This window comes from Hemicordylus capensis, chromosome 9, assembly GCF_027244095.1.
Source record: "Hemicordylus capensis ecotype Gifberg chromosome 9, rHemCap1.1.pri, whole genome shotgun sequence".
In the NCBI taxonomy this organism is placed as follows: Eukaryota; Metazoa; Chordata; class Lepidosauria; order Squamata; family Cordylidae; genus Hemicordylus; species Hemicordylus capensis.
In genome coordinates, this window is record NC_069665.1 from 23587273 (window position 1) to 23602510 (window position 15238).

The window sequence follows — 15238 nt, forward strand, 5'->3', positions numbered from 1 at the left end:
GTAGAAAATGAAAGACAAAGTTGTGACTAAATGCTGTTTTCTTGTTCAGCATCCTGTATGCAGACATTGTAGGATTCACTCGCCTGGCAAGTGACTGCTCTCCTAAAGAGCTGGTGGTGATGCTGAATGAACTCTTTGGGAAATTTGACCAAATTGCCAAGGTAAGTAACTTTTCATCATATTTCGCAGAATTAACCTTTCTGTTTTACTCCTCCTGCTATTATTTATAAACTGCTTTTCAACAACAACAAAAATGTTCTCAAAGTGGTTGACATAGAAAAAAGAATAATGAGAAGATGGTTCCCGGTCCCCAAAGGACTCACAGCCTAAAAAGAATCGCGAGGTAGACACCAGCAACAGTCCCTGGAGGGATGCTGTGTTGGGGTTGAACTGGATTATTTCTCTATATTCCGTTAAAGCAAAAAGCCTTTGGTTTATGGGATAATTATGGCTGTGGCTGCTCCAGCTGAGCTTCAACAGGCAAGGAGATTCGATGGCCCATAATTTTCACGCCATGGGGGCATGAGACCTGATGGTCCAACCTGACATATTGTACTGGCTTACGAAATGATAACTATGGAAACACAGTCTGGCAAGGTTCTCCATGCTGCATGCTCCATGATGTCGGCTGACATAACATGATAGAATGCTGTTCTATCTTTCCACCTACGATTAGGGAAGTGCACGAACTGATTTGGTGGTCCTTTCTGGACTGCTGGACCGGTTTGGAGGTCCAGAGTTCGGGCCGGTTTGGCGGCAGTAAGGAGCAGGGAGGGTGCTCATCCCCCCACCGCCGCATTTCCCCCGCTGGCACCTTCTCCAAAACTGCTGGTGTGGGGCAGCAGTGTACCTCCTTGCTGCCCTGGTCAGAGTCTGACTGGAAGTGGCTGTTGCGCATGCACACAATGTGCGCATGCACCAGCAGCTTCTAGTCCAACACTGACTGGGGCCAGCAAGGAGGTATACTGCTGCCCCCGGTGGGGAGGATGAGCACGCTCCCTGCTCCTTAAAGGTAACCCCCCCCCCAACTCGGCACTGAACTGGCTGAATGCTGGTTCGTGCACATCCCTACCTACAATACACAGACATTCCTGTGCCTGTGTAATAAAGCTGCTTAGGCCTCACTGACTGACTGTCTTGAAACTCCCAGACCAAACCGTGAAAGATCCTAACATGCCATTTTACAGGTAGGGTTCAGACCTCACCCAGACTACTGGAAGAATTGATGAATTTGCCAGAAAATGCAACCCCCCCCCCAAAAAACCCCCCCAAAAACCCCACACCCTCTCCCATTGGAAAAGCAAGGAGAATGATACCTTCCAAGAAACTCTGGAAGTTCTCTCGGATATGTTTCAAGACTAATTCCAGACTTTTTCACTGAATTATGAAACAGTCAACATGCTATAGATAGATAGATTTCCCCCCCACACACGCCCCCCCCCTTCACTGCATTTCAATCTGTGTGATATTTGCACCAAAATAGTTGAAGAAACCGAAAAGCACGAGCAAGCTTAAGTGCTGGAGATATAAATACATTTTTCAAAACACACAAACTCTGTTGCACATCAGCTAACCATGAGGAAAGGGAGAGTGCATGGTGGTTTTGTGGTGCAGCAGGAATACACTATGCGCTGGCTGGACATACTTGGTTATCATGTCTGACCCTTGGTCTTGCTGCAAAACCCTGCTCTCTCCCTGACTTTCTGGTATTGACAATCTATTGTTTGCCTTTGTGTCTAAATTGGCGAACTATGGTCTGTCCTCCCAAATCTAAAGAAACCCTTTCAAGCTGTAGTTCACAATTCCAATTTGGGTGCAATGATAAACAATACTTTGCTCAAACTAGGAAGTCGGGGAGGGAATTGACTTTCATTACAGGAGGAAAGAATTCCTCAAGCTTGGTACTTGGACCTGCTGTCAGCCGATCCATATTCTGGCAGAACTGTATGTCGATTGTATGTGTGTAATGTTGATTTGTAAGAACACTTTTAAAAAATCCCCTTAGATTCCTATAAGAAGCCGGTTGATACATGTGCAAGAATAGAATATAGTTTGGGGCCTTGGATTCTCTCAACATGTTCCAATGCAAAAGGTGGTTCTGTGTCTTTCCATAGGATCATTCCGGAACTTTCCATTCTATTAAGCATATGGTTTTCCAAACGTTGTACACCAGCCCAAGTGTCTATTTATAGAAGGTTCTGTTTCCAGCCAGTTCCAACTGTAAACTATAAATGCTAATGATTAGGAAATTATGGTCTAAAAGTATTTTGTCACTGAACTATATCTCATTAAAGGCAAAGAAGCTATGGGAAGGTAACTTAATTAAGCCTTGATAGATGTGGTAGAATTGAATCACTCAATGTACTGAAACAACTTATACTAAAATAGTATGAATGCATAATTAAGATATTTAAAGTTCTGTCTCTCTTTCTATCCCGCCCCCCACCAATTTCTCATATAATAGAGAAATGAGTGGTTTCATACCTCATGCCAGAGTCGCAAGAATACACGTGTTGGGAAGGACATGTCGATATTGGGCGTGTTGTACAAACTTGCCAGTCCTGGCAATTCTACCCTATTTGTGGTATGGAACCCAACATCTATAACTAAGATCTGAAGTCAGGGTCAAATGTTGGGTTCTGTACCACAAGTAAAGTAGACGATACCGAGATTGGCAGGTTCTTACGACACGGACAATCTTGGCATGTCATTCCCAACACAGGAAGTAAGGTGCATGTGTGTTTCTGGGCCTCAGGCGGTTCTGCCAAACTTTAGATTCAATGTGAAATGGCCCATTGATAAGGCTTTGTGAGGAGGGGAGGATGGTGTGTCCTTGTTGAACTTGTCGAAAGGGATATTGCTGCTGATAACTTATCTAGTGCATTACAAATGGGTTTGTCAAGATTTGCCTACACACAAGACTCTTTGGGCTACATGTAACAAAGGAAGTGGTGATGGTTGGCAAGCTGTCTATCAAGGAAACTTGTCTGCCATGACTGATCTTCTTGCTGAGGAAGCTCTGATCATGACCTTGGAGGTTCTTTGGAACACAAGATGGAAAACTGCTGCTTCTGATCATGTCAAGGCAATGCCTGGCTTGTTCATCCTGCACAGTAAAGCGTGTGATTTGTGCTACTTAAGAGGCATACTTGCTGATTCATATTTACAGGGCTTCTGATTGTTGTCATGCTGTCTGTGTTTTGCAGGAAAATGAATGCATGAGGATAAAAATCTTGGGAGACTGTTATTACTGTGTCTCGGGCTTACCTGTCTCCTTGCCGGTACATGCCAAGAATTGTGTGAAAATGGGCCTTGACATGTGTGAAGCTATAAAGTACGTACTCAAAAAGTAGGCTTTAAAAAAGTGATATTTTAAAATAATGTTGCTGTATAAGCTTTAGAACTAGAGACATGGAGATATCTGATAACAATGGAGTATTAGATGTTCTCATCTGGTAGAAACCAGAGGAAATGTAGCTGTCATCCCACCATATTCCTGTTTTGTTTGTGGACTCTGTTAGGGTTTTTATTTAGTAGGAACAAATTTATCATGGCATAAGCTTTTATGGTCCATTTTTGCATGCAGATGCATGCAACAGATGGAGTAGGTTGTAGTACAGAGATTGGGGGAAGGGGGAAGATCGGGCCCACCTGGTGAGTCTCTGAGTGATCTGCAGTGAGTAAGGAAATGACTTCCAGTTGTTTAATAATAGGGTTAGGGTGTGTTTCCTTTTTATATTACGCTGCTGAAATAAAGTTTGGGGGTGTAGAACAGGATTGGATGTTTGCATAAATGAACTGTGAGCTCACAAATTCCTAGGTTGAGCATGTGGTCGTAGGTATTAGATTCCTTGAATCTTAGAGGTCCATCCCCCGTCGCCATTTTGCCCCTGACTCTGGTGGGTGGACCTCAGAATTTCTAGTTAAAACATGCAGACTTACTCTCACAAGCCTTGCTGGACCAGACCAATGTCTGCCTAGGCTAGTACTCTTCGTAGGAGCCTCAGCAAGACGCTTTTGTTCTTAAGCAAGAGCTGTACACATAGGTCTGTTATAACACAGATTATGCCTCAGCTATTGAGAAGTTCTGAACTCTTACTTTGTAAATCTGAAAACACATTGGTGGATCAGCTTAAGGCATAAATGATTGCCTTGCTAGATAAGACCAGGGTCTACCTAGGCCAGCATTCTCAGTGAAATCCAGGGCCTAGTAACTGGCCCAGTCTCAACCAGTAAGCTTGAACGTGGGTTTGCTCGGTCTAGTTGCAGCACTCTACCTGGGACCCCACTCAGTCACTCTTGTTTTGCTGTTGACTGTGAAATGATTGGGACTGCACTTCTAATTTTCAATGTGAAGCCACCGAATGGCGCAGCGGGGAAATGGCTTGATTATCAAGCCAGAGGTTGCCGGTTCGAGTCCCCTCTGGTATGTTTTCCAGACTATGGGAAACACCTATATTGGGCAGCAACGATATAGGAAGATGCTGAAAGGCATCATCTCATAGTGCGTGAGCGATGGCAATGGTAAACCCCTCCTGTATTCTACCACAGGGCTCTGTGGTCGCCAGGAGTCGACACCGACTCAACGGCACACTTTACTTTACTGCAGAAATTAGGGAGAAGTCAACACCAGGGTAGATTGTAGGTATAAAAATGAAAACCTGGGTCCCTTTTGATCCTATTCTGATCTCTTCCACAGACAAGTGAGAGAAGCCACAGGAGTGGACATTAATATGAGAGTCGGCATTCATTCTGGGAATGTACTCTGTGGCGTGATTGGGCTTCGGAAATGGCAGTACGACGTTTGGTCTCACGACGTGTCCTTGGCTAACCGCATGGAATCCGCAGGCGTTCCTGGGTAGGCACTGTCTCTTCTCGTCAGGGTTTTCGTTCGATGGCCACATGAAATAGTCCAGATCCATGCTGCTGTTTTGATTATGAGTAATGGAAATGTAGAAACAAATCATTGACACATGTATACTATACCACTGTACTGGATATTGTAGACCCAGTTCAACTGTCACAGCTCAGCCATGTTTTGACCATGTTAGTGATTTGATTACTGCATTACGAAGAGTGTAGGTTTTTGTGTGGGGGTTTTTTTTTGCATGTGTGAATGGGCCAGCATAGACATAACCCTGCAGGTGGAGCTTTACCATTGCCATGAGCATGGTGCTTTTCAAAGTGAGCCAGCACATTCAGCTGCTGGTCATCATGCATGGCAATGAAGCGTAGAGAAATGAAATCATCTAAGTTCATGATATGAACCAGCCCACTGACTGGGATGGGTTCATAGGATGAGTTGGCACAAGGTGAAACTAAGGTTAGGCTTAATTTAGGGATGCAAGCCAACATGAAATCTGTAGGGTTCAGATCTTGGTTAGAGGGCCATAAATAAACCACAGTTAATGCCATGGTACAGCTTTAGACAATGAAAGCAACCAGGGTTACATGCAATAAATGGAGGTTCGGTGTGACGTCTGAACCACCCCTTGGTACAGGGTGCTGCAGAGCTTCAACCCTCCTGCAGATGCAACTTCCATTATCCCTGACTATTGGCCACTGTGGCTCAAGACGATGGGAGTTCTAGTCCCAAAAGAGCTGGAAGACTGAAGTTGTGCATCCCTGCCTTAGTGTCTGTCACCAGAAACTATGGGTTGGTGCAGACGTCACACAGAACCTCTGTTTGTTTCATGTAACCTAGATTGATTTTATTGTTTGAACTTGTGCCAGTTGCATATTAACTGCTCCCTCTATGTGGCTTGCCTTTAGCAAGTTTATGGGGGATAGGTTTATGAATGGCTACTACTTAACGTTTTATACGGTGCTAATGAAACCCAGGTTCAGACACTCGGAATACCAATTTCTGAGGCATAACAATGGGAGAAATTTGTTGCCTTCCTTTGGTGTGGTCCAGCAAGACTGCTGGTCTTTGTGTTCTCCTATCTGACACGTGTTGTATATGTTAATTTTTAACAAAATATATCCAAATAAGCAGCGTTTCTCCAATTTCTAACCCTGATTCAAGATAAGGTTATGGCTGTGTTCACTCAGAACTGTGAAAACCTATGTGCATGTCATCTGCTAAATTGCCCCTCATTGTACCTGCAATCGGAACAGGGTTTTTAACTTTCCTGGATCTGATGGGGCACCATGCAATAGATTCTCTTGTACCATATTTGCAGCACAGCCCAGTGTCGACTCTCCTGACTTCATCAAAGTGCTGCAAATAGATTGCCGGTGAAACTAGAAGTGTGACCCTAAACTATAAAAAGTTAGCAAGGTGGTGTGGTTATAGTCACTTTTATGGCTTCAGCTGGACTGATTGCTCCTTTCCGGTATGGGGAATTCGGTTTGCCTGATGCTGCTGGAGTTACAGCGATGTCTTGTGCATATGCGATGGCTCTGATCTATCTTCCGTCCACCCAGATCATAGACAGCGACTGTCTTAGTAACTGGAAAGTCAGTGGTGGTGGGTGGTGGGTGGGAGAGAGGAAATTTGCAGCTTGTGGAAAACATGCCGTGGCTTGCCAGTCCTCCTTTTTTGTGGCCCACACAGATAAATCTCATGGCATTGGTGTGGAATGTTCTTCTCTGGACTTATGCTTTCATGTTATTTGCCAAGTTTTGTCCAGTTGCAATGAGAACTCATGTTAGTTTGTGAGCCAGGCCCACAAAACGGGGCCATCTGGACCATCTCAGGGGACAAAACACTCACCGTGCTCTTTGGCAATGTATAACCCTCCCCACCGCTACCACCGAGAAGGAAAATGGGTGATAGCAGCACTTAAAACTTTCTCTGTGTTATCACCCTTCTTTGATCACTACCCCCAATTGGTTGTCGTATTTGCACAGAGGAAAGGGTTAGGGTCAGGGTTGAACAATTTGTTGTTCTCCTTCCATGGGGTCATCCTTGGAGGACATTCCTGCCAATTTTCATTTCCATTCTTCTGACTACATCGATATGCTTTTATAGTAGTTTTTATGATTTTAAAGCTTTTACACCATCACTGCAAATTTGGCTACTGCAGGCCTGAAGTTCAGGATAATAAAAACATGATAACCTGTTGAAAATCGGCAATGCTGTCACCTGTCTTCCAGCTCTAGGGCTATAGACTTTGTAAAAAACCGCAACAAGGATTCATTCTCCCAGGTGGTGCCAACCACTCTAGCTGACTCATGTAGTATGTCTTGTTAGTTTAGATCAGGCCTGCTTAACTTAGGCCCCCCCCCAGCTGTTTTTGAACTACAACTCCCTAATCCCCAGCCACAGTGGCCAATAGCCAGGGATTATGGGAATTGTAGGCCAACATCTGCAGAAGGGCCGTAGTTGAGCAGCCCTGGTTTAGATCAGGTATTCCCAACCTGTGGTGCTCCAGATGTTGCTGAGCTACAACTCCCATCATCCCCAGCTATAATTGGGAACCCCTGGTTTAGATCACTCAGATCTTGACTCATAGACTAAGCTTACCTTGGTTCCAGCCATGAAGCGGGCCTTCTCTGTAGTTACTCTTAGGCTGTGGAATGCACTCTGTATAGATATTCGTGGTTTAACATATTAGCCAGACTTCAAAAGAGTCCTCAAGACACATTTTTTTCAGCCAGGCTTTTAGTAATCTCTGAATGTTTTCACATTTTTAAGTTGCTGTTTTTAAGAGTTTTTTTTTAAATTTTGTTTTTCTTGTGTGTATTTTTGTGAACTGCCTAGAGCCTTTGGAGTCAGGCAATATATACATTAAAAAAATAAAATAAAATGGGAGGAATTCCTAAACTCGACCCGATTCGGGTGGACGCTGAACCGGCCAAACCTGTTCTGTGCACACCCCTAGCTTCAGTTGGTTTAAACGAAGGTGGGAATATGTTCTCCCCCACTCTCCTGAAGCACAATGTGTTATGATAGCTTGTGTTTCAGAATGCTACTGGAGAAGCTCGGTGATGCTCTACAGCTGAACGGACTCTTGGAGGGGTGTGTGTTGTGTAATAGCGGCTCTTAAGAGCTTTCAGCCCACTTCAAGAGCCTTTCGGCAGCTTGTTCAAAAGGGGGAAGAGTGTTTTCTGTATGAACTTGAGTGCAGTGTTGATGGCCTTCTTGGCACGCTTGCAGGTTGTCCTTGAAAACAGAATGAGCACTTTCCACGGCCCTGGGAGTATAAAACCAACGTCAGGGCTGCAGCTAGTTAGGGATGGGGCTGCAGCTCAGCGACAGAGTGCATAATTTGCATGCACGAGGCTCTGCGTAGGACTGGGGGGAAATTCTGGGAGAGGTGTCAGAATTAGATCGACCAATGATCTGATTCGACATAAGGCAGCTTGATGTGGCTGAGCAAACATGCATGTAATTGACATATAACTTACGCAAAGTAAGAACGTAAGAAAAGCCCTGCTGGATCAGGCCAAAGGTGCATCCAGTTCATCACCCTGCAACCTTGGAGAAGCCGCTGCCAGTCTGTGGAGACAATGCTGAGCTAGATAGACCAACGGTCTGACTCAGTACATGGCAGCTTCCTACGTTCCATCCTTCCTCACACAGTGACCAACCAGGTAGGAGGGGGGCAAAAAGGCAACTGCTCCCTCCTCTTTGGTGTTGTCCAACACCTCGTGTCCAGGGGCATGCCCCTTCCCCGAAACTGTGGCTAGTAGCCATTGAATAGCCCTATCCTCCATAAATTTGTCTATAAGAACATGATGCATTTGCTGGGCTGAATGTCCCTACATGATAACATCTTCTAGTAGTAGTAGTATTTTCATTACTTGCAGGCTAGCATAAGGAAAATGTCAGGCCTCTGTTCTAGTTTGCAATCTACATTTCAGCCTAACACTGCAGGGAAGGAAGGAGGAAAGGAGAAGAAAGGGAGACCTAAGCAAGCAGTGCGTGGGGACAGATGCAGTTGAATGTACTTGGCTTTGGTTTCGAGGTGAGAACTAAGGAGTCAAGCTGAAGGCTTCATGAAAAAAGATTAGTTTTGAGCTGGGGGTTGAAGGGAAGAGAGATGACCTGTTGGCTCGGGCAGGAGACATGGGCTGCCCCACTCCCGACTCCAGGTAGTGGGAGAGAAAACTAGCAAGATTCTCTCCCACCTCTTCTCTTGTGTTAGCTCTCTGTCTGGAATTGTGTGTTCAACCATTGGGAAGCAGTTTAAAAAAAAAAATCTCAGCTGCAGTCTGAAGTGGTATGGGTACGGTCCATTCTACAACATCATCTTGCAGGAGAGAGAGAGAGAGAGAGAGAGAGAGAGAGTGTGTGTGTCTGCAAGAGTGCCATGTAGTATTCTGAGCACACGTTCCAGGCCATAGAGAGGGGCGATTGAAGCTCAAGAAGCAGGAGCCTTCTAGACCCTGAAAATCAAACAAACATGGCCAAAGCTTTTGTTTCTCAAACACACGGAGGGCTCGTGAGGAGTTTGTTTATATTCTTTGGTCACCAAATACAGTAAACATCCTGGCAATGTGATACTCTTGGTGAGTTGGTGCTCTTTCCCCTCTTCAAACAAAAGACTTTGCTACCTTCCGTGAACCAGTCCTGTTTGCCAATTATTATTATTATTATTATTATTATTATTATTATTATTATTATTATTATTATTATTTATTGCTGCTGCTGCTGTTCCCGCTTATCTCGTCAAGGCTTTACTGCATATCTTCTTCCTCCTTTCGTTTGTTCATCCAGGGGTTCCCAAACACGATGTCGTTGGACTACAGCTCCCATCATCTCCAGCCACACAGGCCAGAGGCTGCCCCCTGTCCTAAGCCACCCAGAAACTACACAGATCTGCTGGGCACCCAAGCACCTCTGGCCATGTGGCCGGGGATGATGGGAGTTGTAGTCCAGCAATGTCCTGAGACCCAGGAACCCTTGAACTAGACGATTGCATACATGCTACCAGTTAGAGGTACCTCCACAGTTCAAATCCCCGCTGGTATGTTGCTCGGTCTATGGGAAGCTCCTATTTCGGGCAGCAGCAATATAGGAAGATGCTGAAAGGCATCATCTCATACTGCGCGGGAGGAGGCAATGGTAAACTCCTCCTGTATTCTACCAAAGACAACCACAGGGCTCTGTGGGCACCAGGAATCGACACCGACATGACTGCGCACTTTACCTTTAGAAAGTGCTGCTGTGTTGAGAGAGGTTCTCTCCTAGGGAACTGTGCCTAGGATTTCAGTCTTGTTTGGTTTCTCTCCTCGTTTGCTCCTCTGCTTCTGCTTTCACAGGCAGCCACGTTGTTTAATTTGTGAAAGTGATCTATTTGGGTATATGGAAGATACCGCACCAAGTTGGGGAGGAATGCAGTGAGCAAATGTACAATGATCGCTTGCAAATAAGCAAAGCTGCTGAGCGGTAGCACTGCCAGGATCCTGGGGTTGGCTGCCAAGGCGTGAAGCTGTTGAGAAGCATGGCCCTGTCAACAGCAGCCATTGACAGGGAGATGAATAACTTGCAGTGACCTTCCTGCAAATGTCTAAATCTTTTGTGCTCCTGTCTCTCCCCACCCCCACCGCCCCCAGTCGTGTACACATCACTGAAGCGACGCTAAATCACCTAGGCAAAGCCTACGAAGTGGAAGAAGGGAATGGACACCTACGAGATGCCTGTCTCAAGGCCATGGACATCAAGACGTACTTGGTGATTGACCCAAGGGTAGGTGGGCTTTTACTTTAAAATGAACCAAGATAGGTACACAGGGACATAGGAAGCTGCCATATATTGAGTCAGGCCGTTGGTCCATCTAGCTCAGTATTGTCTACCCAGACTGGCAGTGGCTTCTCCAAGGCTGTGGACAGGAGTCTCTCTCAGTTCTCTCTGGAGATGCTGCCAGGGAAGAAACTTGGAACCTTCTGCATACAAGCATGAAGATGCTCTTCCCAGAGCGGCCCCATCCCTTAAGAGGAAGGCCCTTCTCACACATATAGTCTCCCATTCAAATGCAGACCCTGCTTGTTTATTTGTTTGTTTATTCATTTGATTTGATTGAATTTCTGTACTGCCTGATTCAGAAATCTCCAGGCAGTATAATATAAAGGCGGGCATAATATAGGGCAGATATAATATAAAAAACAATATAAAGCAGTTAAAATTCATAAAACAGATAAAAAATCTCAATAAATAAAAGCACATGTGCACTCGGGCAAGCATGCATACAATTCTGTCTGCCTCCTAGTTGACTCTAAGTTGAGTGTTGTCTGGGAGCTCCCTCCCATTGGCTTAACTGCTGTGATGTCATATGTGAACGGCTTGGGAGGAAGCTGCCAGCAACGTAATGTTTGCAAACTGTGTAGCATCTCTGTGACATCAGCAGTACAAATAGTCTGGATATAAAAACCTTTGCGCAGGAACTGAGGGCGAGAAGCGGGGGCATGTTATGTGATGTTGTCAGGAAATGGGGGTGCTTTGCGGGAGACAGTGAGGTTCATGACTGGGAAATGGAGTAGAAAAGGATCCACACAGAGAGGATAGGAGATAGGGAACCCAGAAGCAAGGTGGTCAGAGGGAAGTGGGCAAAATAAGCAATGACCTACAAAACGGGAAGAACAGGGTCTGAGACAAAGAAGAGGCAAGCCTGGCTTCAGTACGTAGCACCTTGTAAAGTTGATCCTCCTCATCCGTTTGGGTAGCTGTCGGGACCCACAGTTGCTGCCTCAGCCCCTCACAAAGAGGATAGAGACCAGCCATCTTTTCCTCCCCAAATGCCCTTGCCGTAGGGTCTTTCTGGGAGCATTGAGGGGGGTGGGGGTGGGATGGCAGCCAAGAGGGACAAAAATGACTGCTCATGAACTTGCCCTCCCATCAGAAGGTACCTTGCCAAAGGCCCCCAGACCTGGAGTTGGCTATGAGAAGAGTTTTGGCATTCAGGGGGAGGAGGAGAGAATTCACAAGGACGAAAAAGAGCTGGGGAGTAGACACTCCAACTGTCCTTTATAACGGACGTGCTACACATGTGCAGAGGTGCCCCTAGGTAATTTTGGAGCCTGGACCTTAAGGCCTTTTGGGGGGCCCCTTCTGCTCCTACCGCTGCCAATAGATAAGCTGCAATGCATTATTTTCTACACCAGAACATGCTCAGGGAAAGCTGGAAACTCTAGAAGAAGACGAAGAAGAAGAAGACAAAGAAGAAGAAGACGAAGAAGAAGAAATTCTGAATAAGATACTTCCCACTGACTTGCAGAGAGATACCATATTTTGCATGGACAATCCTGCCACTTAAATTAGTGGACCGCTCAGCATTTGAAGCCCCCCCCCCCAAGGCCTGCAGGGGGCTAGACTTCTGCCCGGAAGTCCAGTCCAAAGTGCACCACTGCACATGTGCCGGGGATGTTGGAGTGTCAAAGGGAGCTTTAGAAATACAGAATTCCAATTTGCTGGCTGCATAGGCATTCTCCAGTGTGCATGAATACCAGAGGATGATAACTGTATCCTGTTGGAACTGTGTCCTGTTGACAGGAAGGGAGAAGGCAACAAAGAGAGTTTTGGACTGGGGAAGGGTGTGTGTGTATGCACTTTTCAAATGACTGCAGGTATCTAGTACACATGTATGCACATATAAACGAGTGCAATTCTGATGATTAACTTTTTAAAAAGTTTTTAATTCTCCAAGCTGAAATCCTAGGGGAGTTTGCTTTCTGGTTGAAGTTTTCCCTCCATGTTTTTAATTGCAAGCTACAGGAAGGGGTGCTGGTGGAGGAAATTGGGGCGTTGAAAGCAATAAGCATGAAGTCTCTGTGTCTGTGTGTGCGGGGGGGAGTGTCATGGAGAGGGCAGGACTGGAGTTGGAAATGCATAATGAGGCTAAAAAGACATTCAGTTGCCAGGGACCACAGCTCCACGAAACAATGGCTTTTAGATTCTGGTCTCCAAGGAACACTCAGCAAGTATCCAGAAAAGGCTGTGTGTAATTAAAAGGATATGCTCTAAGCCTCCCACGTTCTGTCTAAGTGCAGTTTTACTGCCATTCTGAAAAGAAGTGATTAGCAAAGAGAAGGTATTCCAAGGCGATCCAGTTTGCTTTGCTCAACTTGCAAATGGAAGTCTGTTTCCTTAACTACCAGTTCCGGAGCTCAGACCCAGACCCCTTCCTTGGCTACCTGAATGCCTCTTCTGCTTTATGCATCTCAACTAAGCAACATGTTATTAAAGCCAGCTCACAAAATACAGTATGTGGTGGCAGGAGGGGCTGTAGCTTGGGGACAAAGCACAGGCTTTGCATGCAAAAGTTGCCAGGTTGGGATGTGTCCGAACCATGGTTCGAAGCACGGTTCGAGTATTTTAAAGAAAAACAAAAAGCGAACTTTAAGGGAAAGGAGAGCAGGTGCTTGCCTGCTCCCTCCTGCCCGTTCCAGCTTCCGGCTGGGGTGGTGCGCATCCCCAAAAGCTCCACGCACTGTTAGTTGCACATGGCTCCCTTTCTAATAGCATTAATTAGAAAATTCAAGAAATTTCAAAGTTTACAAAATCACAAACTGTTCAAATTACTAATACAGTCTTTACGGAGCTTCGACGCCACAAAACAGAACTTTGCCACATTATCTGAAATTACAGGTTTAAAATTGGCCAGCATAATTTCCAAATAAAATTGGTCTGTGTGACCAGGATAAATGGCTAAAATAGGAGCAATAAATTTGGTGCGAGCATCCTTATAAAACTGGCAATAAAGAATAACATGGGTGATAGACTCTATATCCCCTGAACCTCAAGGGCAACAGCACTGATCATAAGGAAGCCTTGATATTTTTAGGGTGCTTTGTTTAATTGTCCCATTGGGTGCTATATTTTTCTGCCTGCTTCAGGGCTACCTTGAGCTGTTCTAGTCCAAGATTGTGGGATTCAAATAGCTAAAATTACCTGGAGATGTACATATCAGGCAGTATAAAAATATGAATGAAATATTTCTTTAAAAGTGACACCGAAATTGTTGGTCCAATGCAAGGCTTAGGAGTGGCGTCGTTTGGTGTGTTCCACTCAGTATCCTGCTGAGTTTTCTAAACTGCCTCTGTTCCTCCCTGGTTTAGTCCAAGCAGCGGACCTCCAACCACCATCTCCCCCAAACCAGAGTGCAGGATGGCCTGAAGATGCGGGCCTCGGTTCGGATGTCGCGATACCTGGAGTCGTGGGGGGCGGCCCGGCCTTTTGCGCACCTCAACCACAGAGAGAGCGTGAGCAGCGAGACCTCAGCACCAAACCGAAGGCGTCGCAAGGTGGTGCTGCTTTTCATGCATTTTGTACTCGTAACATTTCTCTCTAACGCTTCCTCCACAGTACTCAGGGTGGCTTTTCTCCCCTACCGCCCTGTCACCCGTACCGCAGTCCTTTGAGGTACTTTAGGCTGGGAGAGAGTGAGTAACCCAAGGTGGCCTAGTGAGCTTCGTGGCTGAGTGGGGATTTGAACCCAAGTCTCTCCAGTCCTACACACTAGGCTTGAGCCATTTTAGAGGACTCCAAAACATTTCGGCTCTGGGGCCGTTTCGGGGGGCGGGTCCTTTAAGGGCGTGGGAGGGTGCACTTACCCCTCCCGGTGCTTCCGAACCCCCTGCCAGTGCTCCGTTTATACCGCAGTCCATAGGGCGGCAGTGTACCTCCCTGCCACCCCTTCCCCCTTTCGTCGCCAAAAGTGCTGGAAGTACCGGCTGTGCGTGCGCCCGTCGGGGGAAAGTGGCAGGAGGGGTAAGTGCACCCTCCCCCGCCCTTTAGGAGCCAACCCCGCCGCGGAAATGTGGCTGAGCCATTTCGGGCACAAGCCTCCTACACACGCTGGTCTCGTGTTCATATCAAATCCCACTTCTGACACCACGTTAGGACAGCCATTGGGTTTAAAGCCTCCCTGACGCACGATCCTTGTTAGCCTCCTTTTATTGTGCTCCCCCGTTGCGATTTTTATATTTGTATTTTCGAAGCCAAAGTGAGAAAAGGTCTACATGGGTTTACAGAGAGCCTCTCCACGTGCCTCTGGTTTCCCTTCCATTAGCAGTATTTCAGATGACATAGGCCCCACCCCCTGTTATTCTGTCACTTCCTGTGGGGAAATAGGACCCCGTCTGCCCCCTGCAGTATATAAGCAGAGGTGCAATTGACCATGTAGTAGGCTGCCTGTCTTCTGGGGAGGTTGCAGGGCTGGCTTCTCTGTGCCACATGGTTGGCTTGTTGATTTTTTTTCCATTTACATATTTTCCCCACCCTTCTTGCTTACCCAGGAGATTGCACTGCACCTGGCCAACCGTCAGAGGAATTCAGAGAGGCAAGTTACCC

At 46.2% G+C, this 15238-nt stretch overlaps 1 protein-coding gene across 4 annotated transcripts in view; it reads left to right on the forward strand.

Annotated features, from left to right (window-relative positions):
• The window catches only part of ADCY7 (adenylate cyclase 7), a 97729-nt gene that overhangs the window by 57215 nt on the left and 25276 nt on the right, over positions 1-15238 (forward strand). For all 4 annotated transcript variants that reach the window (XR_008311239.1, XM_053270855.1, XM_053270857.1 and 1 more), the window contains exons 7-12: positions 50-161; positions 3207-3334; positions 4700-4858; positions 10507-10639; positions 14005-14190; positions 15184-15227. Coding sequence is in view for 3 of the 4 variants with exons in the window: in XM_053270855.1 (XP_053126830.1) it covers positions 50-161; positions 3207-3334; positions 4700-4858; positions 10507-10639; positions 14005-14190; positions 15184-15227 (762 nt within the window). In the remaining variant the exon portion in view is untranslated. The remainder of the gene's footprint in view (positions 1-49; positions 162-3206; positions 3335-4699; positions 4859-10506; positions 10640-14004; positions 14191-15183; positions 15228-15238) is intronic.